General features: G+C 41.2%; 3 protein-coding genes and 1 non-coding gene across 6 annotated transcripts in view; 3 read left to right on the top strand and 1 right to left on the bottom strand.

Moving 5' to 3' along the window:
- LOC123977867 (pleckstrin homology domain-containing family G member 1) overlaps positions 1-13,001 on the top strand; it is a 44,233-nt gene extending 31,232 nt beyond the window's left edge. For all 3 annotated transcript variants that reach the window (XM_046060881.1, XM_046060879.1, XM_046060882.1), the window contains exons 6-17: positions 2,707-2,857; positions 3,314-3,445; positions 4,351-4,533; positions 4,639-4,734; positions 5,093-5,179; positions 5,915-5,948; positions 6,129-6,221; positions 6,296-6,357; positions 6,481-6,666; positions 6,782-6,901; positions 6,999-8,841; positions 9,956-13,001. In XM_046060881.1, coding sequence (XP_045916837.1) covers positions 2,707-2,857; positions 3,314-3,445; positions 4,351-4,533; positions 4,639-4,734; positions 5,093-5,179; positions 5,915-5,948; positions 6,129-6,221; positions 6,296-6,357; positions 6,481-6,666; positions 6,782-6,901; positions 6,999-8,841; positions 9,956-10,962 — 3,994 coding nt within the window. In that variant the 3' untranslated portion in view covers positions 10,963-13,001. The remainder of the gene's footprint in view (positions 1-2,706; positions 2,858-3,313; positions 3,446-4,350; positions 4,534-4,638; positions 4,735-5,092; positions 5,180-5,914; positions 5,949-6,128; positions 6,222-6,295; positions 6,358-6,480; positions 6,667-6,781; positions 6,902-6,998; positions 8,842-9,955) is intronic.
- A 2,104-nt stretch (positions 13,002-15,105) lies between these two features.
- Positions 15,106-22,276, top strand: tcp1 (t-complex 1). Its single transcript, XM_046060353.1, has 12 exons — positions 15,106-15,262; positions 15,931-16,016; positions 16,122-16,250; positions 16,601-16,698; positions 16,828-16,938; positions 17,083-17,264; positions 18,099-18,225; positions 18,488-18,663; positions 19,156-19,279; positions 20,651-20,843; positions 21,015-21,178; positions 21,539-22,276. The coding sequence occupies exons 1-12, from the start codon at positions 15,190-15,192 to the stop codon at positions 21,750-21,752; spliced, it is 1,677 nt and encodes a 558-aa protein (XP_045916309.1). The 5' UTR covers positions 15,106-15,189; the 3' UTR covers positions 21,753-22,276.
- On the top strand, positions 15,512-15,649 carry LOC123978418. The gene has a single exon (XR_006826956.1). It is a non-coding gene; the product is annotated as a small nucleolar RNA SNORA29 (small nucleolar RNA).
- Positions 22,277-22,790: 514 nt separating the features above from the next.
- acat2 (acetyl-CoA acetyltransferase 2) lies at positions 22,791-27,353 on the bottom strand. Its single transcript, XM_046060354.1, has 9 exons — positions 27,170-27,353; positions 26,068-26,202; positions 25,746-25,927; positions 24,827-24,944; positions 24,584-24,727; positions 24,378-24,500; positions 24,081-24,235; positions 23,871-23,981; positions 22,791-23,667 (listed from the first exon to the last, which is right to left on the bottom strand). Exons 1-9 carry the CDS (start codon positions 27,276-27,278, stop codon positions 23,497-23,499), a joined length of 1,248 nt encoding a protein of 415 aa, XP_045916310.1. The 5' UTR covers positions 27,279-27,353; the 3' UTR covers positions 22,791-23,496.
- Positions 27,354-27,685: the final 332 nt, after the last annotated feature.

Raw genomic sequence — 27,685 nt, 5'->3', positions numbered from 1 at the left:
GAGGCAAAAACGGAGAAGGATCGTACAGTACCAGTGGGTGGTTTTGTATGTTTGTATGTATAAATATGTATTTATAGATATAGATATATGTATGTATGGTGTAATATTTACAAAAATGTATGTAGACCGGATGTTGACTGTGAATGAAGCTTTGCGCTTTACAGGGGGAAAAAATCTGTATAATCATAATCAATATATATCATTCAAACAAACATGTTGGATACTACATATATGCATATACCAACCTGCAAACACACATAAATACACACATGTAAATAAATTGCCCAAATAAAATACTTTTTCAATTTTCAAAAAAGCCCTACGATAAAAAATATTTTTCAGAAAGAGATTTGAAATGAGGTTTGTTTGAGGGTTGAGATGCCCTAAAAGTAAAAGCTCATGATAAAGTACATGATTTGTTGTTAAAGAGCAAAAACACTCTTCGTGGGTCTTTTAATTAGTATTTATGTAATTATGTTGGGAGAAACAACACACCGAAAAATTGAAACAGAATGTCTGAAATGCATCCTTATAATGGAAAACATTATATCTGCTCACAGTGAGAATTACATGAGATCTCTACATCTCTTCAGTTAGTCCTGTTTCATGTTTACTTAAATACATCAACTAATTTGTCCTTGTTGTATTTTACAGAGTGAGGAATTCCACATTTATACTCAATACTGCACCAACTACCCACGGTAAGACAGCAACCAAAGTGTGTGTGTGTGTGTGTGTGTGTGTGTGGCTGTGCACGTGCTTATTCAGTATACTGTACCATACCCATCATCTCATTGTCATCTTATCTCGATCTCACTTCCACACACCGTATTCCCAGCATCTCACATGGCTCCATTGTGTATGTCGATCAGTCAATTACCTTTTTGTTCCCCCTCCCTGACAGACTGACATGCTCCATAGAAGCCACCTAAGCAAGAGTCAAATTGTCTACCTTCAGTTGTGCCTCAGGGTCTCTTTCCCTCACTCTCTCCCTCCCTTTATTTTCTTCCATTCTTTTATTCCCTGCCTATTGACAGAGTTACAGCTCACACACTGACAGATGGGGTATTATAGTTGTCACCTTATCATACCTAATGCTGTTAATGTTTTTATTAAGCTTTGTGTGAGTGTGGTCCTATGGGACAGCTGTGTGGATAGATAATGTGGAGTATTATTTTGTGTCAGTGTGTATATTGTGCGTGATTACATGTGCAGAAACGTGAGGCTATTCTTCATGCCTAGACATACTACACCTACCAAATACACCTTCTCCTCTGGCTACAATTTTTCTTTAACTGTGTATGATAAGTGAGGCACGTGGGGAAGAAACAATTTACAAGCTTATGATGACTAATTGAATGCTGATTGTGTTTCATGTTCTCGGTGTGGACTTTAACCTGAATGCACAGTAACCCATAGGGATTTGTGTCACCGTTGGGACAAAAATTGAGGTCCCCATGGGTAAAGACTGCGTTTTGAGGGTTAAGATGTGGTTTTAGGGTTCAGGTGACAATCAGGTTAAGGTTAGGCATATAGTTGTGATGGTTAGGGTAAGGGGCTAGGGCATGCATGATGTCCCCACGGGGATAGAGCAACAAACATGTGGGGGGGTTGTCAGCTGTTTGAGATAGACCTTCTCCCACATCCACACCACAGCTGGTGACCCCAACCAAGGTCACACACGACAGGCAGACACACACATAAACACACACACATTGGCACACATGTACACACAGCAGATGTATCATGGTCATGCTGAGCTCTAAGGTCGAGTTTCCTCCAGAACAATGTGAGGCCTGTGTGGAGCTTCAGTGGAATTTAGGCATGCAGACATGCACATGCATGCACACACACACACACACACACACACACACACACACACACACACACACACACACACACACACACACACACACACACACACACACACACACAAAGACAGAGAAGAAAGGCAAGTTTTGAGCAACTGACAACTGTCTTTCTCTGTCTTTTTCCACTGTGCATGTGTATGCAACACACACATACAGCCTACATTTGTTCGTGAAAAAGGCTCTTTCTTCCCCAGTACATCACACAGCAGCTCCAAGTAGCTCCAGTGACCATTAAATTCAGATCTTACCGCCGTACAGTGAGGCTGAATGATAATCTGATATTACCATTTATTGACATCTAGTCAATAATTAATTAATTAATTCCCAGATAATTACAACCACATTGTAATTAAAAATGAATTATACTTTTTGAAAGAGTTTTATCATGTAATACACCCAACATTAAACATTAACATTAAAAGATGGGTTTATTGATAGGTTCACCATTTTTCATGTCTGTCTTTAAACATTAGTCAGGTGCCCATATGGACAGTGAAGCAGTTTTTACTTGTTGTCATTCCTCCTGTTCATACTGGACTTTAAAAGATCCCACAGTGATGCACAATGATGTCAATGATGGGGGACAAAAATCTACAGTCCAAGTTCTGTTAGGTATCACAAAAACACTCTACCAAATAAATACTAAAATACTTAATTAATAATGTGATATTGATTTTTAAAAAAGCAGATAGATGGATGGAGAAGTTCCAGCACCATGGTCAAATCTCTTTCTGTCCCTTTCAAATTAGTTTTTTTAGGGATTTCTGACCATTCAGAGGTGAAAGTTTCCTTTTTACATCCCTGATATCTTATTCGCTGTGTTTCGTCTCCACAGGTCGGTTGCTGTGCTAACAGAGTGTATGAGGAACAAGGCGTTGGCCAAGTTTTTCCGCGAGCGCCAGGAATCTCTGAGGCACTCCTTGCCCCTGGGCTCCTACCTGCTCAAGCCAGTGCAGAGGATTCTTAAGTACCACCTACTGCTGCATGTACGTCTGCCTGTCGTCTATCTCGCTCACACACAAACACACACACTTAACAGTTCTCTTTACCCACAGTAATGCAAGCACAGGCACACACTTGTAAGTGCACAGGACACTAATGTTTTTTATCTGTACCAATACAAATGGATGTGTACGGTTCTATAATAACAGCATTTCTGACTCACCTCCCAATAACAACCTCCACTGGAGAAGCCAAATGTTTAGACATATGGCGCTCAGTATGTATGTTTCTGTGTATGCACGCCTTGTACGTGCATGCATTAGAGAGCATGCATGAGTGTGTGTTTATGTGCAGAAACGCATACACGGGAGCCTGTGTTGTGAGTGCAACCCCTTTGCATGTGTCTTCATGAACATGGTTGTATGATGTGTGTGCGTGCAAGCGTACGTGCATGGGGTATGTGCAAGTGCTGACTCCTGGCGTTTGTGTCATCTGTGCAGGAGATAGCCAACCGCATGGAGAAGGACACCGAGACTTACGAGGTTGTGCATGAAGCCATAGACACCATGCAGAGAGTGGCCTGGCACATCAACGACATGAAGAGGAAACACGAGCACGCCGTTAGGTTGCAGGTACAACAAACACAAAAGATGCATGATTGTGCAAAAAGTCCATTTGGGACTGTTAATGTACAAACAAGTGTTGTCCCACTTGCTGGCATCCTTTCCTGGGTCCATAAAATGTTGAGCGTGTGATCTCCATGATGCATCCTGCACACTTTCCATGTCTGTCATTATTCCTAAAACTAAAACGGAGGCGGTATTTTCGAGCCTTTCAATGAGCCAATTCTTTTATTGTTCTGCAGAACAGTTATGTGAACTCTAGGTTTGAGTCAGCCAAGGCTCTGATCCACCCCACGTCTTACGCAAGTCACTGCGTTTTCCACTGGACTAATGATGGCCTTGCATAAGGAGGACACATAAAAGGATAGCTTGTTTCTTCTATCAGCTGGAAGCCAGAAGGGTCAGATGAATGCAGGAATGTGCATGGAAGCATATACTCTCAGTGTCTGGAGAAAGGATGGGCTCGATAGGAAGAAAATGTTGTTTTTGTTATTTTGTCCTCCTCACTTTTTTTGCTTGCCCTTAGACCTTTTTACTTTTCCTTCACCTTTTTGTTTTTACTGTCTTTAGTCTGTTCTCCCTCCAGTAGCATAACAGACATCCTCTATCCTGTTGTTTTAAATAGTGCTATACAAATTAGGTTTATTATTATTAATCTTTGAGGACTTGCACTCCTGCACATGAATGTCCTTGCTTACACTGCTTTTTCACAAAAATTTCTGCATTTTCTTCCATTTTTTTGCTAAACCAGATCAGCTCAGCTTAATTTTAATGTGCGGTGGGTCAAATGTTTATTTTACTGTATTATATATATATATTTTTTTGCGATTGCACCATTGTTTTTCTCATTCTGTGTTAAAATAACCAAAATTATTTGACTCCCCTCACTCTCTTTTTTTCTATGTTTTGTGCAGGAAATCCAGAGCCTGCTGACCAACTGGAAGGGCCCTGACCTGATCGGCTACGGAGAGCTGGTTCTTGAAGGAACGTTTCGTCTGCAGCGAGCCAAAAACGAGAGAACTCTCTTTTTGTTTGACAAGCTTTTGCTCATTACCAAGAAACGAGAAGAAACCTACACGTACAAGGCTCACATACTGGTCAGTCATGCTACTCAAAGCATGCCCCAAAGAGACACAAAAAAATGCAAATGTTTCTTTTAAGTAACAGTGTTTTTAACATGACTTCCTACCTGTCTTTTGCAGTGCTGTAACCTGATGCTGGTGGAAGTTATTCCTAAAGAACCACTGAGTTTCACTGTGTTTCACTACAAGAATCCCAAACTTCAGCACACTGTCCAGGTATAGCAACATTGCATAAGAGAGCATACGTAACAGAAGTCAAACTCTTTATGAATATAATTACATGTTTTGTTTGAACTACCTGCAGCACTGAACAAGAGTGCAAGACAGTATGGTAATTATTTGCAGGTGTCTAATTGTTTAGCCCAGTCTCACCCCAGTGAGTCGCTCAGACACGTTGAGTGGTTAGAGGCTAATGCGTCCATACCTAACCCACTGTGTTTTGGACAAGATAATTTGTATGACGTAAGAAAGCCATGTTCCACATTTTTAAGGGTTTATCCCAACCCATTCAGCCGTCGTTTAAAGCGCACGTCTGACAATATCTTCTCTGTGATGTTTCGTGCTCTGCCCTCAGGCCAAATCACAGCAAGACAAGCGCATGTGGATCTTACACCTCAAAAGACTCATACTTGAAAACCACCCTGCCAAAATCCCTGCCAAGGTAAGACCAGCTCGTCTCCTGACAGCTCCCCCTCTGTTCACTGATGGTGTAAACACAGGCTTTGAGTGCGATGCATTGGAAATGTCACTCCATCTCGCCTACTTCCTTTCTCCTTCATCTCTATCTTTTCTCCTCATTTTCCTTTCATGCGCTCTCACTCCACTCATTTATTTTAATTCAACTAACGATTATTTTCATTTCCGATCAATCTATAGATTATTTTCTCGATTAATCGATTTAATGTCGATCAGTGTTTCCCAAAGCCAAAGGTGACGTCTTCAAATGTTCTTCTTTTGTCCACAACCCAAATATTTTCTGTTTACTGTCACAGGGGAGGAAAGAAACCAGAAAATATCTACATTCGGAATAAGAGAATTTGGACATTTTTTTTCTTTAAAAAACTACTCAAAGTGATTAATTAATTATCAAAATAGTTGGCGATTAATCAGCGATTAATTTAATAGTTGACTACTAATCAATTATTCGACTGATTTTTGCAGCAGCTCTAAACCACAATCACTCTTCTGTCTCTTCATCTGCCTTTGGCCATGTGTAAGTGGTGAAGGTCACTGAGAAAGTTCTCTGTGATTACCTGAAGGGGCTGCTTGTTAAAGTGTCAAACCTGAGCAAAATTGTGGAGCCAGGATTGTAATGTGGTGCCACCTAGTGTCTAAATCCATGTTCATCATAAGCTATCCTGTTGAACTTGTTCTCATTTTATTACTTGAATTCTAGGCTAAGCAAGCAATTTTGGAGATGGATGCAATGCGTAAGTGCCACTTTACATAACATTTATGAGAGTTATTAGAATTAAAGTATAATTAATTAAAATAATATTCTGCTTCTATATTTTTTTTTGTTATGTTCTTTTGCCACAGGTTTCACCATATTTAACACATTTAAATCATCATGTATTTGTTGTGTGACATCTTTTCTGTCATTACTCCAGATCATCCCGGGTTTCATTACAGCCCTGATGGAGACAAGAAGGATTCCCCTCAGACCAAGGAGGGTCCTACCCCTCGTAGAGGGCGCAGGAAAGGTAAGAAAATTGCAATTACCTTGCAAGGCTAAACTTTAAGAATTCATCAATAATAATTTTGTTTGACTTCCCAGAACCTCTATCCAAATTACTGAAGAATGCCAAGCAAAATGCAGCCAACACAGATGGCGAAAAGGTGAGTGATAACCAGAGGTGATGAACAGTTTTAGGTTGAGAAGCATGAGTACACACACACACGCGCACACACACACACAAAGATGTTTATTGATCAAACTTTTGAACATTTTCTCCTCTCTAGCGAACAAGTCTGGGTGCCACCCTGCTCTCCCCAGTGTCCCAGCTGGCTTTGGGCACTATCGGTCGCAGCCGCAGCCTCATCAACCAATCACAGGAGTCCCTGGACCCAGGCGATCACTATGACCACAGTGACAGAGAAGAAGAGCCACATCAGCAAGACGCTGACGATGAAGATGACAGTGGGCTGGTGAGATTAAAGCTGCCCAAAGAGTATTATTCGTTACATATACACTTCAATTTGTACGATTCCACCTTTGTCTTTAGTCCTTCAAACATATTGTTCATCTGGAAAACTCATTCAGGGAGGCGGAAAGCGACTCCGAGTCCCTGGCAAAAGCAGCAGGAAGAGGCTGAACCCTCAGGCATCTGTCGATAGTATAGAACAGTGGAAAACCTTCAACATGAGCCCTTCAGACCTACAGGTATTAATCACAAACACACCATGGTAATTTTATCTACTTAAATCTTGATGTTTTAGACTATGTGTAAAACAACAACTTCTGCTTTACTTTCCCTCAGAGAGCCAGAGAATCCCTAGTTAGGGAAGGAAGTCACCACCCGCCACTTCTCAGGTCACCTCGCGTGACAGAAGAACCTCCAGACTCCCCCATTCCTTCTGTAATAGTCACAGAAAGTGACCATTCTGTGAGGAACATCTGGGCAGACCACCGTGCTCGCAGGGCCATGTTCCCCACACGCCAGCGAACCATGCAGCCTGATGACGAGGACGAGGACATTTACCAGATGTTTGTCCCCACTGAGCCAAGTGGGGCAGAACCAGAGGTTTCCTCGGAGAGGTCAGAGGCCACCTCGTCGCCCAAGACAGCTCGGCCCTGCAGCTGGCACGTTGAACAGGTGCCCATTGTGCAGATTGACCCTCCACCCACTGGGAGCAGAATGCTGAGGAGGGCGAGCAGCGCAGGGGAGAAGGCTACGGAGGCCCGACAGACTCCTGATGATGAGGAGTCTGGTCACAGCAACTTGGAAGTGATCCACACTGAATCATCCAGCAATGACATATCTGGATCGTCCTCAGCCGAACAGCTAACAATAGATGATATTGAAAATGTGTATGACAACATCAGCTATGAGGATCTAAAGAGCATGGGCCTCATCAGAAGAGACCCTGAGGAAAGCCAGTCACGGAAAGAAACGTCTACTAATGCACAGGGTTCCCAGGGCCTGTCAGCAAGGGTACCACATGCTCCAGAGGTTCCAGGGGTCAGAGAGCCTATGATTGAACCAGAGAGTTCCTCAGAAAGCAACAGGTCCTCCACACAGGAAGGGAGGCCATTTGGAACATGTGAGCTCAAAATAGTAGAGGAGAACATCTATGACACTATCTGTTTCAGGGATCCTCCATCAACAGAGGCTAAAGGAATGAATGAAGGCAACAAACTAAAACAAGAGAGGGACAGTCTGCTGGCCTCTGAACAAGACCTGACTGAAAGCCTTAGAGGGTTTGTATCCGAGGAGAGCCTCCACTTTGGAGAGGATGAAGGACCAGACACCAACCACCCTGTCTCGTGTTCGTTTGAGCCAGATTATTCCTCCTCATCGGCCTCTGAGACCTTCTCTCAGCGTTCACAGAAAGGGGATAAGATGTCAGAGCAGGTCGATGAGATCTGGAACGACCTGGAAAACTATATCAAGAGCAATGAGAAGAAAGCTGATAGACTCCCGGCTGCCTTCCCTGTTAGTGCCAGTGAGTCGCCTAAGAAGGCCTCCCCAGTCAAAAACAGCCCTACAAAGAGCACCACAGCAATTAGTCCTCAAGCAGCCAAGAGTCCCCCAACGCATCAGGCTAAACCCTCACCTGCCACCTCCACACTGTCATTCACCATCCCAGTCATCAACCTCCCTGACCCTCAAATTGAAGGCGCAGAAGAAAACCAAGACTGTGCTCCTACATCACGCCCCCTTCCTGACACACCAGAGCCCCTCCCAGGCACAGTGAAGAACATTCGTAAAAGACTAGCTCGCCTCAGCAGCGGCAGCTTCCGCCTAGAGGACGATGACCTGGTGGAGCTTCCTCAAAGAAACACCCCTCAGAGGGATAACCCCCTTAAGGACCTTCATAGCTTGTTTCCACGGGAGCTGGCTGGTCTGGACTCCCCCCTGGCCTCCTCCTCTCTCTTGCTGGGTGAGTCTGTTGACTTTCCCCTAGACCTGATGGATAAATCAAAGAGCCGGGTGTTCTTGATGGCACGGCAGTATAGCCAGAAGATCAAGAAAGCCAACCAGCTGCTGCGAATGAGGAGCATGGACCCTGGAGACTCTTGTAGTCGGGCCAGACCTGAGAAGAAGCAGAAAGACCTGGCAGCCATCTTAGAAGAAAAGAAACAAGGAGGCGCTGCCATAGGTAACATAAAACATTTTGTCCTCAAAACGATAGTTTTGAATTCTAGTGTCACTGATAATTGCGACTAGGAATCTGGCTTACCCTAACCTTCTTTCCCAATATCAATTCCAATACCCAAACTCTGCCAAAGCAGTATCTGTCAATGACGATGACTGATGAGTATCCATCTGATACTGTAGAAGTGCTGTCTCTTTTCCCAAATTTAAAATCTGTAGACCTCACTTCATGGAACGAATTGCAATAATTTTTTTGTAAGATAATATAAAGCTTTGCATCACGTCTTAACTAGACACTCATACAGCATTTTTGTCACTGCCTGATCTTATTTAAACTTTTACCAGACCTGGATCTGACCTGGGTCATGTTTCTGGTCTATGTTTTATAATTACAGTAACAAAGAAACTTTAATGAATTTCTCCTCTGGTCGCTCAGATCAGTACATGCCTAGACATGACTGTATTTGGGTTCATGTTTTTCAGACTAAACTGATTTTTTATTTTTTATTTCAAGCAGCTATAATCAATATCTTTATGACAATGGATCACATGATTTATGTGTAACGTGAAAAGGGTCAGTTGTAGTGAATGAATTACCTGACTCTTCAGTTCCCCTCAGCTCTATAGTGCTCTAGTGTCTTTCAGCTCATTGTTTTGATTTTCCTGCCGCAACTTTAATGTTTTGGTTCACTTTCACCACTAGCATTTTAGCCACAGCAGTTAGCTCTGATAATATGATAATGATTGATGCTTTATTGATGCTTGTTTGTTGTTCCTCAAATGTAAGTCGCTTTGGATAAAAGTGTCAAATGAGTAAATTTAAATGTAATATCCACTGTACACTGCCTACCCAGCAGACAGACAACCTTAGCTACTAGCTGGGGAACATAGTGGAGCATTTAACAGCTGAACAGACAGATTTGAAATAGCAAAGTGGCCAAAAACAAAACCAATAAATGCTATTGTTGCTCTGTATCTGCTGGCTTTGTAAACACGTCAACCTAAAAGGTGATAGGATGTCAAAGTTTTGTTCACAGCTTTCTGCTAGTGGCAAATGGCCAAAAATACAAACATACACTACTCACACCTTCTTTACATCCTCTGTGTTCCCTCTTCAGGTGCAAGGATAGCAGAGTACTCCCAGCTCTATGACCAGGTAATGTTTAAGGATCCTCCCGGTCCAGCTGGTCAGAACTCAGCCACCCCACATCACAGCCATCCAGGGCTGTCATCTTCTCCGTCCATGCCTGAGACCTCCCTGGAGGATTACTGGCTCCACTCTACTTACAGCAACGGAGAGCTGGCCAGCTTTGTCTCCTCATCCAGTGAGGTGGAAGATGCTCAGGCGCCTTCTACCCCGCACAGACTTACCTCCTCCTGCTCCATCCCTTCTTTCCAGACCTTTCCTCCTTCTCCAATCAGCCCCCCGTCCCAGAGATGGAGCTCATGCATGTCGGCGCCAAGCGAAAAAGAGGAGCATGTGTACAGTTCCATTAAGAGACATCCTTCCTTTAACTCTCCGTCTTTGCCCTCCTCAAAGTCTGCCCCATCCGGTCATTGTCAGTCAGTCAGCTCTCTGGGCAGCCAGCAGCAGGAGAAGAACCAGTCTGGACTCAAATGTAATGGACCCTCTGCGGATCGATCCACAGACAGACTCCATGGCCCCAGTCTGGGTCGTGCTGGTCGGCAGAGTAGCCTTCCAGAGCGCTCTAACCAGGGACAGTCAGACCTCACTTTACAAGATGGTCAACAGGTGGTGGTCCTAAACCGGGCTTCTGCACTGAGCATACTCAGTGCCACCCAGAACTACCTGGCTAATTTTAAGGACAATGGAGAAGATGATGATGACTATGTAGAGATCCGCTCAGAGGACGAGAGCGAGCAGGAACAGGACAGGTTGGCACAGGGAAATGGCAGCTCGGCAGTCCTTTCAAATCAGAACCGGGGTCTCGTCCACTCCCAGAGTCTGCCATGCACACCGGTGCGCTCCTGCGTCCCGCTAAGGTCTCTGGACCGTGAGCAGCTGGAGAAGTACCTGTGGAGCGAGCCGCAGCAGAGCCAACCCAAAATTGTCCAGTCTCTGAGGGAGAAGTTTCAGTGTCTGAGCTCCAGTAGCTTTGCCTGAGTCTATAGGACAACTAAAAGCCAAATATATAAATATAAACATACAGAATATAGCAACAAAAGGGACACAGCTGCTTTGCCTTGAATGCCCTACATCATTAAACATCATAGTCCACAAACAAAAAGAAATATTACACGAACATAACACATTTCGCAAAATAGATCTGACGCAATTTCTTTAATTGCTGACATATTTGGAACAACTTATGTGAACACCTAAACTCTCTGTTACAGGGCTTCAGTGTAAAATACATGATGGGTTACTATTTTTAGTCAAAATGCCACATCACGGCCTGCATGTGAGCTGCCTTAGCACTTCAACAAACTTCAAACTGCCTTCTCATGTATGTTTCAAAGAGAGGAAAGTTTAGCATTCAGTGCAGCTGAATGGGTTTTAATATAAAAAGGGATTCAAACTCCTTTATTGCTTTACATGTCAGCCTTGTAGAGATAATTGGAGTCGTAGGATTTGATTTTGCTGGAGGATTTGTGCCAATAAACTACTGTAGAGATACAATAGTTCAGGATTACAGATTGTATGCCCAACATCTCAAAACAAAGCACAGCCATCAAAACTCTAAAAAACAATCTTGGATCTTGACTCAACATGTCAGGAGTACCTCTTCAAGCTCTTTTATTTTGCTGTTAAGGTTATTTTAACTGCATTTCCAGCACTAGTTCATCTTAACCTTTATAGGAGTGGTTAACCACAGCGGTGGATAGTGTTTTTAATTGTGCTTACACTATCAAACAGTTGTGAATAAGCAGCAGTTAAAAAATTGCAGGCTAGATTGTCACTTTTAACAGCTTTTTAGCAATAATTGTAACAACAAGGATGCAACTGTAAAAACAAACAAACATGTTGGCTATTACAAGATCCAATAGGTTAAGTATAACTAGACTTAGACCTGTAAGTCTAAATGAAGTTAATGTATTTCCCTCTACCTACCACCTTTGTCATCAATAGGGTATCGTACCAAAATCAAGACAAAATGCTGATATTTTAGATAATCTATAAGAAACCATAGAACTTCATATTTATTTTGAATCTGTGAGTAAATCAGAGATGTTTTTACTTGTTATGGTCTGGGGGCATCCATCATGTAGAGTGAAATGTGCATCTCAAGAAGTGGATGATGTTTTTATTATTTTTTAATCATACTTACCGTAAGCTTTGGTTTTCAGAGGGACCACGAAGGAGAGCATTAAGGAGAGATAGTTAAAAGACTACAGTACTGTATTTGGTGTATTTTTTTCTTCCAAATGAATAGTCAACTCTTTGTTTTCTTTGTTTACGTTATGGGACACTGTCACACTACTGATACTGCATCCACAGTCACAGAAAGAGGGTCAATGTCAGATAGTTGTGAGTCACTTCAATAAGGTTGTTTTCTCTCCCCTTGAAGCATACCCAGGATTTACCGCACACTTGTTGAAGCTGTCTTTACAAAAATCACAAAATGTGTCCTATGTATTTGAAAGCACCCCTTTTATTTTGGCCCTTATCACTATTTCTTCAAGCCACAGACATGTTGTAAAATAAAGTAAAATTTATTTTAATTTATTAAAAGATTGTTTTATTTAGATTCTGGGACACAGACAATATTTGAATCAGATACTGTGAATGTTTTTCAGAAGTGGGTTTTCTATCACGCACTGCTTAAGACAAGTTCCAAATCACAATACCACGGGAAAAGTTTAAAAGCACAATATCTTGGCCTACTGTTCATATGAGGAAATGTGCATCACAAGCAAGTTAGGAATATGAAGTATGTTGGGGTTTTTTTGTACATTTTTGTCCTCTGTTTCACTGGTGGGGATCATCGGTCTTCATTGACTCTGTTTTGCACTTTTCTGTCTTTTTTATGTTTTATCTGTAAACACTTTGTAAAGATGTACATTTTAGGAAGGTTATTCTTGTATGCCATAGGTATGCTTTATAATACTTTAATGTATAAGTTAAGTGTACTGTATTTTCTTAACTGCCTAGTTGTCATTGCTGAACAATGTATTGGAGGTAATAAATTCAGATTAAACTCATCTCTGTGTTTTGTGGTTATCATTAACTAAATATGTCACCACATTGAACATGATGCAGTACAGCAGCTGATACCATTCAGAGTTTATGTTAATCAATATGAAGTATTTGTAACTTATTTTTTGAAAGAGAATTGTGAGACATCACATTCAAGCAGAGCAGCCTGAAAATATGACAGTATTCGAGATGCTAATCATTTGGTTATAGTCATTTTTGATAATATGCTCAATGAGGGGATAAAAGTAATTAATTACCCACTTATTCTTTTAGCAAATAACATGTATATAGGCCTAGATAGCTTTGTTTTTATCACATATTAGGGATATCAGTTTATATTCTGATGGAAAATATAATATAAATAGCATCCCACTACATTGAGATGTTGGTTATTACATTCTAGTAGATAAGAAATTATTCCCACAGACGGACAATTTTTATTCCAAAAATAGATATTTCCTTTGTGACAAGGCATACAGCCCAACCAAATCAATTCTATTTAAGCCAAAACCAATATCTAAATTTGATGATTAAAAATCTTATAATAAATAAACCAATGTTAATGTTTTAATGTAAAACAATAATTTTGATGGTATGATAAGGATCCCTTACACTTTTGTTTTTCAATAATTGTGACCAAGAGATTTACTGGGGAGGACACTTTCTTTTGTCAGACTTGTCAGTCCTCTCTAGTGGGCAAACTATTTCATTTCAATTACCTTAAATATCTGAGATAGAGATATCTGACATTTCTCTTCTGCGATTGTCAATCTAAGAAGTTAAGTAACTCGTAAGTAATTCTTCCGACTTCGGTGTGTTCAGTAGAACTGCAACGATTGATTAGTTGTAAACTATTAAATTTATTGTCAACTATTTTGATAAACGATTAATCGCTTTAAGTCTTTTTTAAAGAAAAAAAGTCCAAATTCTCTGATTTCAGCTTCTCAAATTTTTCATTTTCTGGTTTGTTTACTCTATGACAGTAAGTAAAATAAATACATTTTGGATGTGGACAAAAGAAGACATTTGAGGACATCACCTTGGCTTTGGGAAACACTGATCAACATTTTTCACAAATAATCATTGGTTGCAGCCGTAGTGTTTGTGAGCTTTAAGTCCTAATGTGGAAACAATATGGATGTTTTTGTATAGCTTCTTGGTGATTGTTATATATGTGATGTTGTTGCTATGTAATGTTATGCTGACACAGTTTGAAGCTTGAAGTATTTTTGTCCCAGATATGTTGCTGCATCAATAGGCTACATTCTCTAAAACCACTAAAATATTGCTTTAACTGACTTGTTATCAGGGTTAATGCTTAAATAACTAATCTAGGTCACGTGACCTGAACCATGGTTACAACCTAATACCATATTATAAATTACATGTTCATAAAAAAGTATATATGCAATATGTGAATTAATAAAAAGTATTTACTTTTGTCCACCATGTTTCTGCATAATATGATGTCAAATCAGCAAGTCATGTACCAAAATTTTCTTCCTTCTACTTTCAAAATTGTTGTTCCGAATTATCTGGTATCCACTGGATCTCTCACTTTTTCACTTCAAGGACCCCTAAACTGACACAGATAAGATGATGGAATCCTATTTGATAAGATTTTGTCCCTGGGTCGCACATCTGATAGGATTTTTGCTTATAGATGTTTTACTCCAGAAAATGTATGAAACCCATGACCAAAATAGTCATACATTCTGTTGCTGTGTTACCTTTTATTTTGAAAAGTATTTCCCTATTCCTGGGTACCCCTGGAACCCTCAAGGACCACTGGGGGTCCCTGGACCCCACTTTGAGAATCACTGTTCTAGATACTTCAGATAGCAGGTGTTTTGCCACCATGGATGTCAGTTTTAAAAAAACTCAACAGATGGCGCACTGGTCCTAAACTAGAATGTTAACAAGAAGAAAAGGGCTGAGGCATGCTGGGAAATGTAGTTTATAAGAAATGACGTGACTAAACATTCTTTTCTAGTTTTATAAGGGAACTGGTTGACGTGAAACTTCGTTACATGTTTGAACTTGAGATGTTTTACATAATTAAACGCTCTCTTACGGTAATATCCGGGTTTTTTTGTAATACATTTTCTTCTCGAACCTTCTGCTCAATGCCAGTTTACCCAGAGTGCACTGCTCCTTTCCCTTCCTTTCTTCTTGGTTGTGTGGTGGTCCAAAATGTCGCTATTAGATGGTCCATTAAATGTGCTCGGCCAGAGAACATCTGGCGAATATATTCGTAGTCAAAATGGTGAGTTATTGTGCTGCTTTACTTGGTTTCATGAATGCTTCGTGTATTTTCTGTGCGTCACGAATGGTGGACAGGAGAACTGATTTCATTTACTCCATGTTACACACGTGTGGCTAATGCTAACGCTAGCTAACTTTTATGTTCATTTTAAGCCTCTGCTGCGTCTCTGGTGAAGTCCTGCAAAGCACAGCTTTCTGTTGTTTTCACACAATGGGCACCTTACGCCATCAATATTAATTGTGAAGTCGTAATCCCATTTTAGTACCTTCCACTCGCAACACCATGAATGGACGGCTATGCTAAGGGGATAGAAAAACACTGTCATGGTCTGAGGGTGTGGCTAACTTACTGTGTACCTCACTAAATAAAATGACAGAATATTTTAATGACAGAACTATTCTTATAAGTCAGACATGTTGAAGGATGTACCAGCTGTATTAAACTGGAAAGAAAGGAATTTCAGGGGTGGTGGTGGCGGCGCCGTGGTGTGAGACCCCGCGTGACACAACCACGAATGTGTCCCTGAGCAAGACACTTAACCCCTAGTTGCTCCAGAGTCGTGTGACCTCTGACATAATTAGCAATTGTAAGTCGCTTTGGATGAAAGCGTCAGGTAAAATGAATAAATGTAATTTAGTATTTGCTAACTAGTAGCTTCTTCCCTGCAGTCATGGCCGCAGCATCCATCGCCAACATCGTCAAGAGCTCCCTCGGACCCGTTGGCCTCGACAAGATGTTGGTGGACGACATTGGGGTCTGTTTCACGTTCAGTGATATGTGTTCCCTTTTATCAGTCTGTTTGCTCCATAATAAATATTGTGGCCTGAGTTGCTCATCTGTCTCATGGACCTGTTGACAGGACGTGACCATCACCAACGATGGAGCAACCATCCTGAAGCTGCTGGAAGTGGAGCACCCAGCTGCTAAGGTCTTGTGTGAACTGGCTGAACTGCAGGACAAGGAGGTCGGAGATGGGACCACGTCTGTGGTGAGTAGGGTCAACCGCTGCTCCAGTATGGTGTCAGAGCCTTGGAGTGGGGTGCTACTAGCTCCTTATACTCTCTTAGGTACTGTGCTGGTCACATACTGAGTTCATGTTGTTGTAAAAGGTTAACTGTAATGTCCTGTGTTAGTACCATGCATCTGCCTTTTATTACGGATGTGTGGCTATGCTAACAGGATAGAGAAACTTCCTTCAGTGTCTGAAGGGGTTGAGCAGCCTCATTTCTGCCACCTCTAATTAAACGATGGTACAATATAAAACTCAAATTCTCATTTGAAATATGAATCCCTCTCAGTTTTTTTTTTTATAATGTATATTACGTGGCATTGTTTCAGGTAATTCTTGCTGCAGAATTTCTTAAGAGTGCAGATGAGCTGGTGAAGCAGAGGATTCACCCCACGTCAGTCATCAGTGGATACCGTCTGGCTTGCAAGTAAGATGCTGACATTGACGACTAGTCTGTAGTCTTGTTAGAAGTGTTTAAAAATGGATGCTTCTCATCTCCGGCTGCTTCGGATCTGTCCAAATTTTTTGACGCTCGAACTTGCCTTTCATCTTCCAGGGAGGCTGTTCGCTACATTAACGAGAATCTCACTATCGGAACAGATGAGCTGGGCAGAGAGTGCTTAATCAATGCAGCCAAGACTTCCATGTCCTCCAAAATCATTGGAGTGTATCCTTTTGTTTCTGTTCAATGCAATAAATGTTTTGTTTGGATCCAATCTATAAAATCTGTTTGCAGGAGAGTGAAGACAATTTCTAATGAACATTTTATGTGTGAGTAAAGCCATTGTCTGCCTTAACACCGAGCCCTCAGTGATTCAGACTTCTTTGCTAACATAGTGGTGGATGCTGCTATGGCTGTGAAATTTGTGGACAACAAGGGGGTAGCCAGATATCCCATCAACTCTGTCAATGTGCTGAAAGCCCATGGCCGCAGCCAGAAAGAGAGCTTCTTGGTTAACGGATATGCACTGAACTGCACAGTTGGCTCACAAGGTATGTTTGTTGCAAAGCTGGACATTCCTGAATTTAAAATGTAGAACATAAGGATTTATTAAGCCACATTGTGTGTTGCCTTATACTTTACCATTTCTAGCATGGTGGACTATTGTAGGAGTCTTTGGTCTGGTCTTTCCAAAAAGACATTTCTGATGTCCTTGAAAAATATAAACCCTGTAGGGCCCTCAGATTTTTACGAAGCAGTCAACTTTGAGAGAACTAGACACTGGGAAGCTACTTTTAGCTACTGTGCTGTACACAGAACCTCCTGATGATCTCAAATAGGCCCCAACCCATGCTACTTTGAAATCTAAAAGGAACTGTTCTCCTGTGCTTTTTGTTTATTGGTTTCTCTTCTGCACTCTTAATTCCTTGAGTTTTATTTTGGGCAACTTATTACTACACTGTAATTGTTTCTGGTCTATTCCATTTGTATTCTTTATTTTATGTATTTTCCATTTTATCTGTTTTAATTGGTCTTCAGTTTATTATTGCTTGTTTTGAAAGTCATTCTAATGCTTTCTTGGCCTATATAAAGCACTTTGAATAGCCAAATTCCCATTTAAATTTGCTGCTATGTCTCACCTGATGGCGTGAGCAGTGATACGCGTGGGAGACAGTACACTGGCTTTGAAAGGCATTGTAGACACAGTAGTTTGTAAACTGTGGCACCACCTTTCTAGCCAGACAGAATAATAGCCCAAAGCAAAATGACATGTTTGAACATCTTCATTTTGTTATCAAACTGTCAAGTTCTAAGGTAGTCAGTTTGAATTATTCCATGGATATTTTCCCCCATTTAAAAATGCTGTTTTGTGTTTTTTTCCAAAGGCATGGTAAAGCGCATCGTTAACGCCAAGATTGCTTGCTTGGACTTCAGCCTGCAGAAGACCAAGATGAAGATGGGAGTACAAGTCATTATCAACGATCCAGAGAAGCTTGACCAGATCAGACAAAGGTAGATCATTTCTCCCTTCTTGTACTGTCACAAATACCCTTGAAAATGATCCCATTTAAATTTGCTGTGATGCTCAATCAATAGTTTGCACAGTGATACGCGTGGGAGAAAATATAAGCAGCCCCCCAGTCAAGGCAGCAGCTTCTCTCTGAGCTGTTGAACCACTACTGTGGGCTGGACAATTTTGCATTATATTATACAATTTATTGTATTAAAAATATTGCTGGTGAACCTGATTCACTTTTGGATTTCGTTGCTCCAGAGAATCTGATATCACCAAGGAGAGGATCCAAAAGATTTTGGCATCAGGCGCCAACGTTATCCTGACCACCGGAGGCATTGATGATATGTGTCTTAAGTACTTTGTGGACGTAGGAGCCATGGCAGTGAGAAGGGTTCTCAAGAAGGACCTCAAACGCATTGCCAAGGCAACAGGAGGTAGGGGTGGAGCCCATCGAAGTTTGCGCTGAGTGGCTTTTGTGTTACTGCTGTGTACATGTTTTAACTCATTACCATCTGACATCAAGACTGTACCTGACTTTAAAATGTTTACTTCCAGGCTTAAAAACTGGTTAAAGACAAACCAAAAGTGTACTCATTTTTAAATATTGTAAGTAGGTAAGAGTTGTATATGATATGCATGTTTATATATCATCTTTATATTAATTTTTTTAAATTGAAGTAGTGAAGTATTAAATTCTATTATGTATAAAAGCCCAACCAGGGACAGGAGTTGAAAATTAGCATTAGCTACAAACTTTATATGCAGCACTTCAGTGACAAGCTTTGTTTTGACATTGTTTGCATTGTCCCTGTCAAATAAATAAATAATTAAAATAAAAAATGTCTTGGTCAAGCCGTCATATTGAATGATTGATTTTTAAACTAATAAATATCACTGTGACATTAGTTGTGTTTGTCCATTCTCAGCCACCATGTGCCCTTCTTTGACCAATCTGGAGGGAGAGGAGACGTTTGAGGCCACAATGCTCGGCCAGGCTGAGGAGGTTGTGCAGGAACGCATCTGTGATGACGAGCTCATCCTTGTTAAGAAGTAAGAACTGTAACTATATATAGCAGTGTTTTATACTTTATACTGGTAACTACAGAGTACTCCTAACTCTGTGCTGAGTCATAAGCTTTCATCAGTACAACTGTAGGTGAGAACATTTCAATGCATGTAATTGTATCACATCTGTAGTTTGGTAAATGGTGTAATATTGGCAATTTTTTTTTATTGCGTTTTTAAAGAAAACATGCATTTCAAACCCTATGGCTGGCTTTTTCACATTAATGTCTTACAAAGAGACAACTGCACCAAGGTCTCCACACCTGGAATTGGTAGCATGTAGTACTAAACCTTGTGTTTTGATAAACAAAGATTTTTTTTTTCATTTTTCAGATTCATTAAGACAGCAAATAAATTTATACATGATATTTTTACTACACAAACATTTCACTTGCACTACACCATCTAGGTCTCTTAAGTAGTAATCTCATGGCATCATTAAAAGCTGCTTAAGCCTAGTTCACACTACACAATTTTTACCCCGATTTGCCACTCGGTGACCCTCAAGCTGTGATCGGCAGTCGCCAGTCGTTCTGTGTGAGCTACACAACGACTCATCAAAACGGCTCCCGACACATTTCTGACAGATCGCCGTAGTCTGCCAGATATCTAGCATGCCAAATATCTGGAACAGTCAGCCAACTCGACATCCAGGCAATGAGAGCAGGCAGCTACTTTTTTACCGCTAAACACTTTCTACTCACCTCCAGCTTTCTCTGTAACAAAGACAATCCCTGCTACCTGCCTGTGCTAATCCATTCTTTCACCTATATTTTTGTCTTTATAATAACAAACAGCAACTGTTTTGTGTGTAGGTTCGCGTCATTTCCCGTTTCACATTTCCCGTGTTTTCTTGACAAAACGTGGAGACCAGTGTCGGGTGACAGTCGTTGTCAGCTCGCGTAGCGTGTGACCCTCTTGTCACCGATCAGTCCCGCAGTGTGAACGCCACAATGACTTAAATACTTCAGTCACAAGACGGCAAGTTGTGTAGTGCCATCGGCCGACGCTGAAAGTCGTGTAGTCTGCACGAGGCATTAGTCTATGTAAACATGCTTTTTTGTAGTTTGACCACAAGTTGTCAGTGTTATAAGCTCTGAACAGAGACATCTTTGCTCAATCTGTACACATGCGAAACTTGCTAAATGTTTGCTTGGGAATACATCTTGCAGCGTTGCCTTTTGTTCTGTGTAAAATGTCAAAGATAAATTGAGACAAATGAAAAGTATTTGGATTTGCATGATCTGTAGATCATCATGTAGAAGCCCCTCGTGTTTATTGACATTAACATTTTCAACACCTTGGCACATGTTAAGTATACCGGTTCTGTTTTCTCCTACCTTTGAATCACCTCAGTACCAAAGCACGCACATCAGCATCCATCATTTTGCGCGGGGCCAACGACTTCATGTGTGACGAGATGGAGCGCTCCATGCATGATGCCCTCTGTGTGGTCAAGAGGGTGCTAGAGTCAAAGTCTGTAGTTCCAGGAGGAGGCGCTGTGGAGGCAGCGCTGTCAATCTACCTTGAGAATTACGCTACCAGCATGGTGAGTCATATCTTTAAAAAAACACGTTCATTTGTCAAGCATGCAACTGTTGGTTAGGTGCCTCTTTATTTTTTTTTTTTAAGACATGATTTGTGTAGTGATCAGTGTAGTGTTGGCGGTGAGCCAGTTTTCCCAATGCTGAAATGTTACTCATCACCATGGTTTCTTTAGGGTTCCCGAGAGCAGTTGGCTATTGCAGAGTTTGCTCGGTCTCTCCTCGTCATCCCTAAGACGCTGGCTGTGAACGCAGCACAGGACTCCACTGATCTGGTGGCGAAGCTAAGGGCCTTCCACAATGAGGCTCAGGTTAATCCTGAACGCAAGAATCTCAAGTGGTGAGTCTTTCCTTACTGCACCAGTCATGAAACCGTAATGTCTGTATTTACAAATTGCCCTTTAGGTGTTCCATTTAGTGAAGTGGCACTATATGGATTTGGTCTGTCTATGATTAATGAGGCTGAGTTGATGTTCACTATATTATTCTAAACTGAAGAATATATAAATATGAAATTGGCAGATAAATCAATTAAAACAAAAGGTTAGTTGCTGTCTGAACATTCGAGATGCCTTTTGTATGAGATTGTTCAAACAAACGCTCTTACCAGAAACAAGATTAATTTTTAAGACAATTTCCTTTTTACTGTCTCAGGTGAACATATACAGTATTTGAATACTTTCTTTTTTTTGGCTTGTAGGATTGGTCTGGACCTGGTGAACGGCAAGCCTAGAGACAACCGTCAGGCGGGCGTGTACGAGCCCACCATGGTCAAAACAAAGAGCCTCAAGTTTGCCACAGAGGCTGCCATCACCATCCTCCGTATTGACGACCTCATCAAACTGTTCCCAGAGCAGAAGGAGGGCGGGCAGTCGTACCAGGATGCCGTGCAATCGGGATCTCTGGATGGTTAAAAGGCTACGATTGGTCCAAATAGGTTCATTGTCTGTATTTATACATAAGGAGCTCTTTATGGCTGTTGCTGTAGTTGTAGGCTGTGCACTTTGCCTGTTTACTGTTCTCCCACTCCCTCTGGGCTCTCCTCTCCAGAGGAACTGTAAGCGATTAGTTGTTTGTTTTTTTTTGGACACTTAATAAAGCTCCAATGGTTGGAAATGGACGTTGATTGGTTCATTGTCTGTTAGGATTGTGACAATAAATCGATACGGCAATATCATATATTTTTCCATGATACTGTATCGATATTCCAGCTCATCAAATGGCTAAATAATAAAATAGCTCTTCAACGGTTAGCTCATTGCTAACATAATGGGAATCTCCATTAATATGCTAAATGACATTAGCGTTGCGATCACGAAAATACAATTGACAAACTACACTTTTTGCTTCACATGCAAACATCCATAGTTGACACTGTGCAAATGCTTAAAGTACATGTTTCCTGAGCTCTGTGTGAAATAAAGAGCTGCTAACTTCACTGTCTTGATCTGCTAATGTTACTCTTCTGCTTCCGCACTCCACACAGACCAGCTACAGCTATCAGTAGGAAGACAAAGGGCAGCACAATGCTGTGTCACTGAACAGTTAATGTGATGTACAGATTAGATTTAAGTAGTACACAGCAATTTGTATTTGCAGTGTAAAATGTAGTGAATTTGCATTTTGTGCCTTTTATAACAAATGTTTTGATAACTTTTCATAGTTGCTCTCTAGTTTTATTTACAGACTGAATGGTGCTGTTTCTTAACAGTTTGGATTTGCAGCCAATAAATAGTAAACTTTTTCACAGGCATTTTGTATTAATAGTTGGATATCGTGATGCATCACTAGGATTGTCAAGCGATATATCAATTATTGCAGAATTGCTGTATCGTGATATCGTTATCGTGAGCCGTGTATCGCATCGTGTGGTACCCTGCGATTCCCACCCCTACTGGCTGTGTTTTTGTGCAGGCTTTGATATATGGGTTTCAAAGATGTTTTGAACTCTATGGCTTATAATTCTTTATTGATATGTAGAACAGCTAGATTATAGGAGACGTTTTCACAAACATCTGGCTGTGTACAGGAAGCACATGGTTTGAGGAGGTTAGCATACTTAACGTTTTGGCACTTTGCTGTGTTTCAAGGCTGCCATCTGCACAATTGATTAGAAAAAGTGGAATGTTGATCAGTTTTTCAGAGCAACCAAAATCTATTGAGTGGTTTAAACAATTATCAAATAAATGACACTATAACTTAAAAATGCTCTACAGAAAAGATGGCATGTCTTCCAAAACTCATCAATACTGTTATCGATAATATAGACTTGCCTTTGCGGTTTTAGTTTGAGTTTTTTCAGTTGTACAGGTAACTGAAAGCAAGTTATTTTGAAGGGAAAAACAGCCTCTCTTCATTGGTTGCTTGCCAACAACTACCAACTGCAGCATGGTACCTATTATGTTTAAGCCGTCAGCATATAATAGATCATCTAGACATAACCCACATAGCTAGAACCTCAGGAAAGGTGAAATTAAGTTCACAGTGAAAATGACATACTATTATTGGATAAGATCCAAAAATCACAACATATTCACTTTAGAAGACCCCAGGTAAACCCTTATATCGTCCTGTAGTGTAAACAATGAGTTACAGTATCCCTTTATCCATTCAAAATGAGATTAAGTGCAATCCGCAAAGCAGCGCTAGGGTTTCATCTCAAACCCTCTCCACGCACATGGCGATGCCCATCCCTCCTCCAATGCAGAGAGACGCCACGCCCTTACGGCCTCCGGTCCTCTGAAGTGCGTGCAACAAGGTTACCAGCACTCTACAGCCGGACATACCAATGGGATGGCCCAGAGAAATGGCACCACCATTCACATTCACCTGAGAGGACGATGTAAAGAATAACAGCGTTATAGTGCTGCACATGTTCCTGGAGTAAAACTGACTAGAGGATCTTATTGCTTCAAAGAAACTCTTATTTTTTCTTAACATTTGTGTGTAGTATTCTCTGATGTCAGTTTAATGGAGACATTAGATAAATGTGACCTCAAATTTACAATCTCAAAGTGATGCTATACTCTTACCTTGTCTACATTTAAGCCAAGCTCTTTAACCACAGCGATAGACTGGGCAGCAAACGCTTCATTAATCTCAAATAAGTCGACGTGATCCAGCTGCCAGCCTGCTTTCTCAACCTATAAGAACAAGAAGAGAATGACATATTAAAGCAGCTTCCCCCCCCCCCCCCCCCCCCCCCCAATTTATGTTACATTTAGTTGCTTCGGATTTCTCACCGCTTTCCTGATGGCTGGTATTGGTCCAGTTCCCATGATGGACGGGTCAAGGCCAGCTTGAGCCCATGATACGATTCTGGCCATGGGCTTTAAGCCACGCCTCGCAGCCTCTGATTGGTTCATTAGGACAGTTGCTGCTGCTCCATCATTAATACCTAGAGTTTTTTTTAAAAGCTGCTTTAGAAATTAATTTTGAGAAAAAGCTAGCACTTAAGAGAACTGCTGTGGCAGACATCTGTTTGGTCAGTGAGATAAAACTCTGTGGCATCGTCTCTGTGTCAAATAAAACTCTCCAACCTGAGGCGTTTCCAGCCGTGACGGTGCCACTGCTGTTCTTAATGAAGCAGGGTTTGAGTTTGGACATGCTCTCCAAGTTGCTGCCGTGGCGAGGAAACTCATCCACCTTGACCTCAATGGGACCTGAGGATGACAGACAAATGATGACCCAACTTCTCTGAAACTGAAGGATAAATTAGATAATAAATCGCTCAACAACTCCTTGCCTTTTCTGGAGGAAACCATGACTGGAACAATCTCTTGAACAAAATGTCCTGCTTTCTGTGCAGCCTCTGTTCTGTTCTGGGACTGGACAGCAAACTGGTCCTGCTCCTCTCGACTGACTTTCCACTGCGTCGCCACATTCTCAGCTGATACAATATATTCATGAGATTGAATAAATAAACACTCATTTAGACATGTGGCAGTCAAAAGCGTGTGACCATGTATATTCTCAGCCATGCACACACCTGTGATGCCCATGTGGTATCCGTGGAATGCGTCCGTCAGGCCGTCAGCCACCATGGAGTCCTGCAGGGAGGCGTCTCCCATTTTCAAACCTGCTCTCATTTGCAGTGTGTGAGGGGCCTTAGGTTGAACCAGGAAACAAACTGTTAAGACGTCTTATCATCAAGGAAATCTGGACTCCCCTCACATCTTAACTGTTTGAAATATGCCTATAAATACTAAAATGGATAAAACCTCTAAGTAAAGTTGAAGGCCATGATGGTAAAGAGATGTTTTTGCAAGAATTTTGTCTTAAGTGTTTTATTTTCATTAAATGTGGTATAGTCTTTAAATGCTAAATTCCCTCCGATTAAGGCATTATGATTCTTCAGACTAACTGTTGAAGATAACTGTTCAGTATGACAGGTCTGGACTACTTGTTTGTTCTTAAGAGAAAATTGATGAATGGCACAAATTCTCTAAAATCACTCGTAAAAGCCACTTAAGAACAAGTGGTTCTTGCATGAGACCCACTGACTTAAATTTGTTGGGTTTATATGAAGTCACATTAGAGCTACAGCCTTTACACCTAGGGTCGGGTATCTAATCAAATTGTTCAATAATAGAACCATTTAGATGAAAAAAAATCTATACCGTACTTTCAAAAATATAGATATGTTTTTATACAAACTTATTTTTTAGTTTACTGTTTGACCCATAGTTCTGGACAGACATTTGATGCCAGCTTGTGGCTTTTGACTATTATTGTCAATACTCTTGGGCAGTACCCAAAACGTACTGAGGTTCCATAAGCAGCCCTGTTTATTATCGTTGTTTTGTTTTTTTTTAAAAAGAGGATTCCTACACACTCCTGTATCCGTCTGATATGACCGCTTGTCCGCTATTTTATATTCCTCTCACCCTACGTGTGTCGTAACCTACCCTGCTCATACTCTCCATGCCCCCTGCAACCACCACAGCTGACTCTCCAGCCTGGATGGACTGAGCTCCCAGACACACAGCCTTCAGCCCAGAGCCGCACACCATCTGGCAGCTCCAGGCCGGGACAGGGTAGGGAATACCTGCCCCAACACTGGCCTGACGTGCTGGATTCTGACCATGACCTTAAGGACAGAAAGGAAAAATACAATGGGAAGTGAATACCAATGAGACAAAGTCATATCGGACTGATTTTGCCCAAAAACTATTAAGTCGACACATGAATGTGGAACCTCTGCCACAGTTTTATCTCCTGAGCTTTCACCTGCTGTTAGCACGTGTCCCATGATAACCTCAGAGACCTCTTCTGGCTTCACTCCAGCCCGCTTCAGGACGTCCTTGATCACCACTGAACACAGGTCATGCAGAGGCACCGTGGACAGAGCACCGTTCAAGCACCCTGTGTAAAAATGCGGAGAAGATGTTGTAGCATTTGCACATAATCAGGGACACAGTGGAAGACCATTTATCCACCATTTTACAAGGGGAGACTTTTTAGGCTTACACAGCCCAAATAACTATCAAAGGCTGTATCAAATGGAAGTTGTTTAAGGATAAAGAGAATGTGGTTGGGTTTAGTTCCTCAACATTTAGTCAATTAATTAGCTGACAGAAAATAAAATTATTTGCCAACAGTATTGACAAGGTGATCTACATATCTTGCTATTTTAGATAGTACACCATGGTCACAGTGTATATTCATCTTTCCCCATACAAAGAAGGGTAGATATGCAGATATTGCAGCGGTCCTTCAACCCTACTGAATTCATTCACATAATCAGTTGTTTAGCTCTATATGAAAAGTGCAAAGAGATAACTTCTGTTATGAATTGGCACTATATAAATAAAATTAAATTGTTTAGGTCATTATTAGAATTTCCTCTTTTATATCATTGTGCATCATTTTGCTTAACAAACAGGCCTTGATGTCAAATTAAAAAAAGGTTATCACATCTTAGAGAGGAAACACGCCCAACCTGCTCTTGACACACGGGACATGTTGTAAGTAACCAATGATAGGAAGCTCGTGCTCCGTGGCACTATGAGCAGCCAGCCAATCACAGGTCACTGAACAATCCTGACACATGCGCGAACCAATCAGAGCGCTGCAAGACGCAGACGTATTTAATTGAATGACATCAACCACTTCGCAAAATTAAACCTGACAAATGACAACACATCATCTCACGGGACTGTATGTAAATACAAAGAAATATGATAGCTGTACTAATTATTAACTTCCACTACACTTAGTTTGACTACAGCGACTACAAGCCGCATTGTTAGCAACAGTCAAGTAACGTTACAAATGTTGCAAACAGTTTCAAAAGAATGCGCATGCTTCTAGGGAGATACTGAAAACTTACCAATCGGTGTCCGAGCAGCAGAGACGATGACAACAGGCTCGGTGTTCATTTTGGGGTTGAAGTCGTTGCTTTCAAGTGTTGTTCCTGTGTGTCCACTGGTGTCCACCATAGACTGTACATAGACCGTAGACTGTGTCCACTCTGCCTGCCTGTCAGACCTGCACTGATACACGGATATGTGCAAGTGTAACTGGTGGGAGTATGCATTACAGTGCCACCGTGTGTTTGGAGGATGAGTCTTCATTCATTATAATGCCACTTTCAGTTGAGCTGAATGTCACTTTGAAGGCCACACAGTTAGTCAAGACTTCCACTATATATTGTTCATTTTATATTTGTAGTACTTTTAACATTATGCTTTCCAATGAACTGCTATGCCATTTTAATCTTGATGATCAGAAACTGCACTGTTGGTTTTGCACACTGGTTAGGGTAATGTACTTTTTAAAACTTATAACTTTGGCATTTTCTTACTTCCTGTTCCTTTGTACCTCTCCATATGCTACTGAAATGTTT

This window comes from Micropterus dolomieu, linkage group LG10, assembly GCF_021292245.1.
Source record: "Micropterus dolomieu isolate WLL.071019.BEF.003 ecotype Adirondacks linkage group LG10, ASM2129224v1, whole genome shotgun sequence".
NCBI classification, from domain to species: domain Eukaryota; kingdom Metazoa; phylum Chordata; class Actinopteri; order Centrarchiformes; family Centrarchidae; genus Micropterus; species Micropterus dolomieu.
This window is presented reverse-complemented; position numbering and strand designations above follow the sequence as displayed.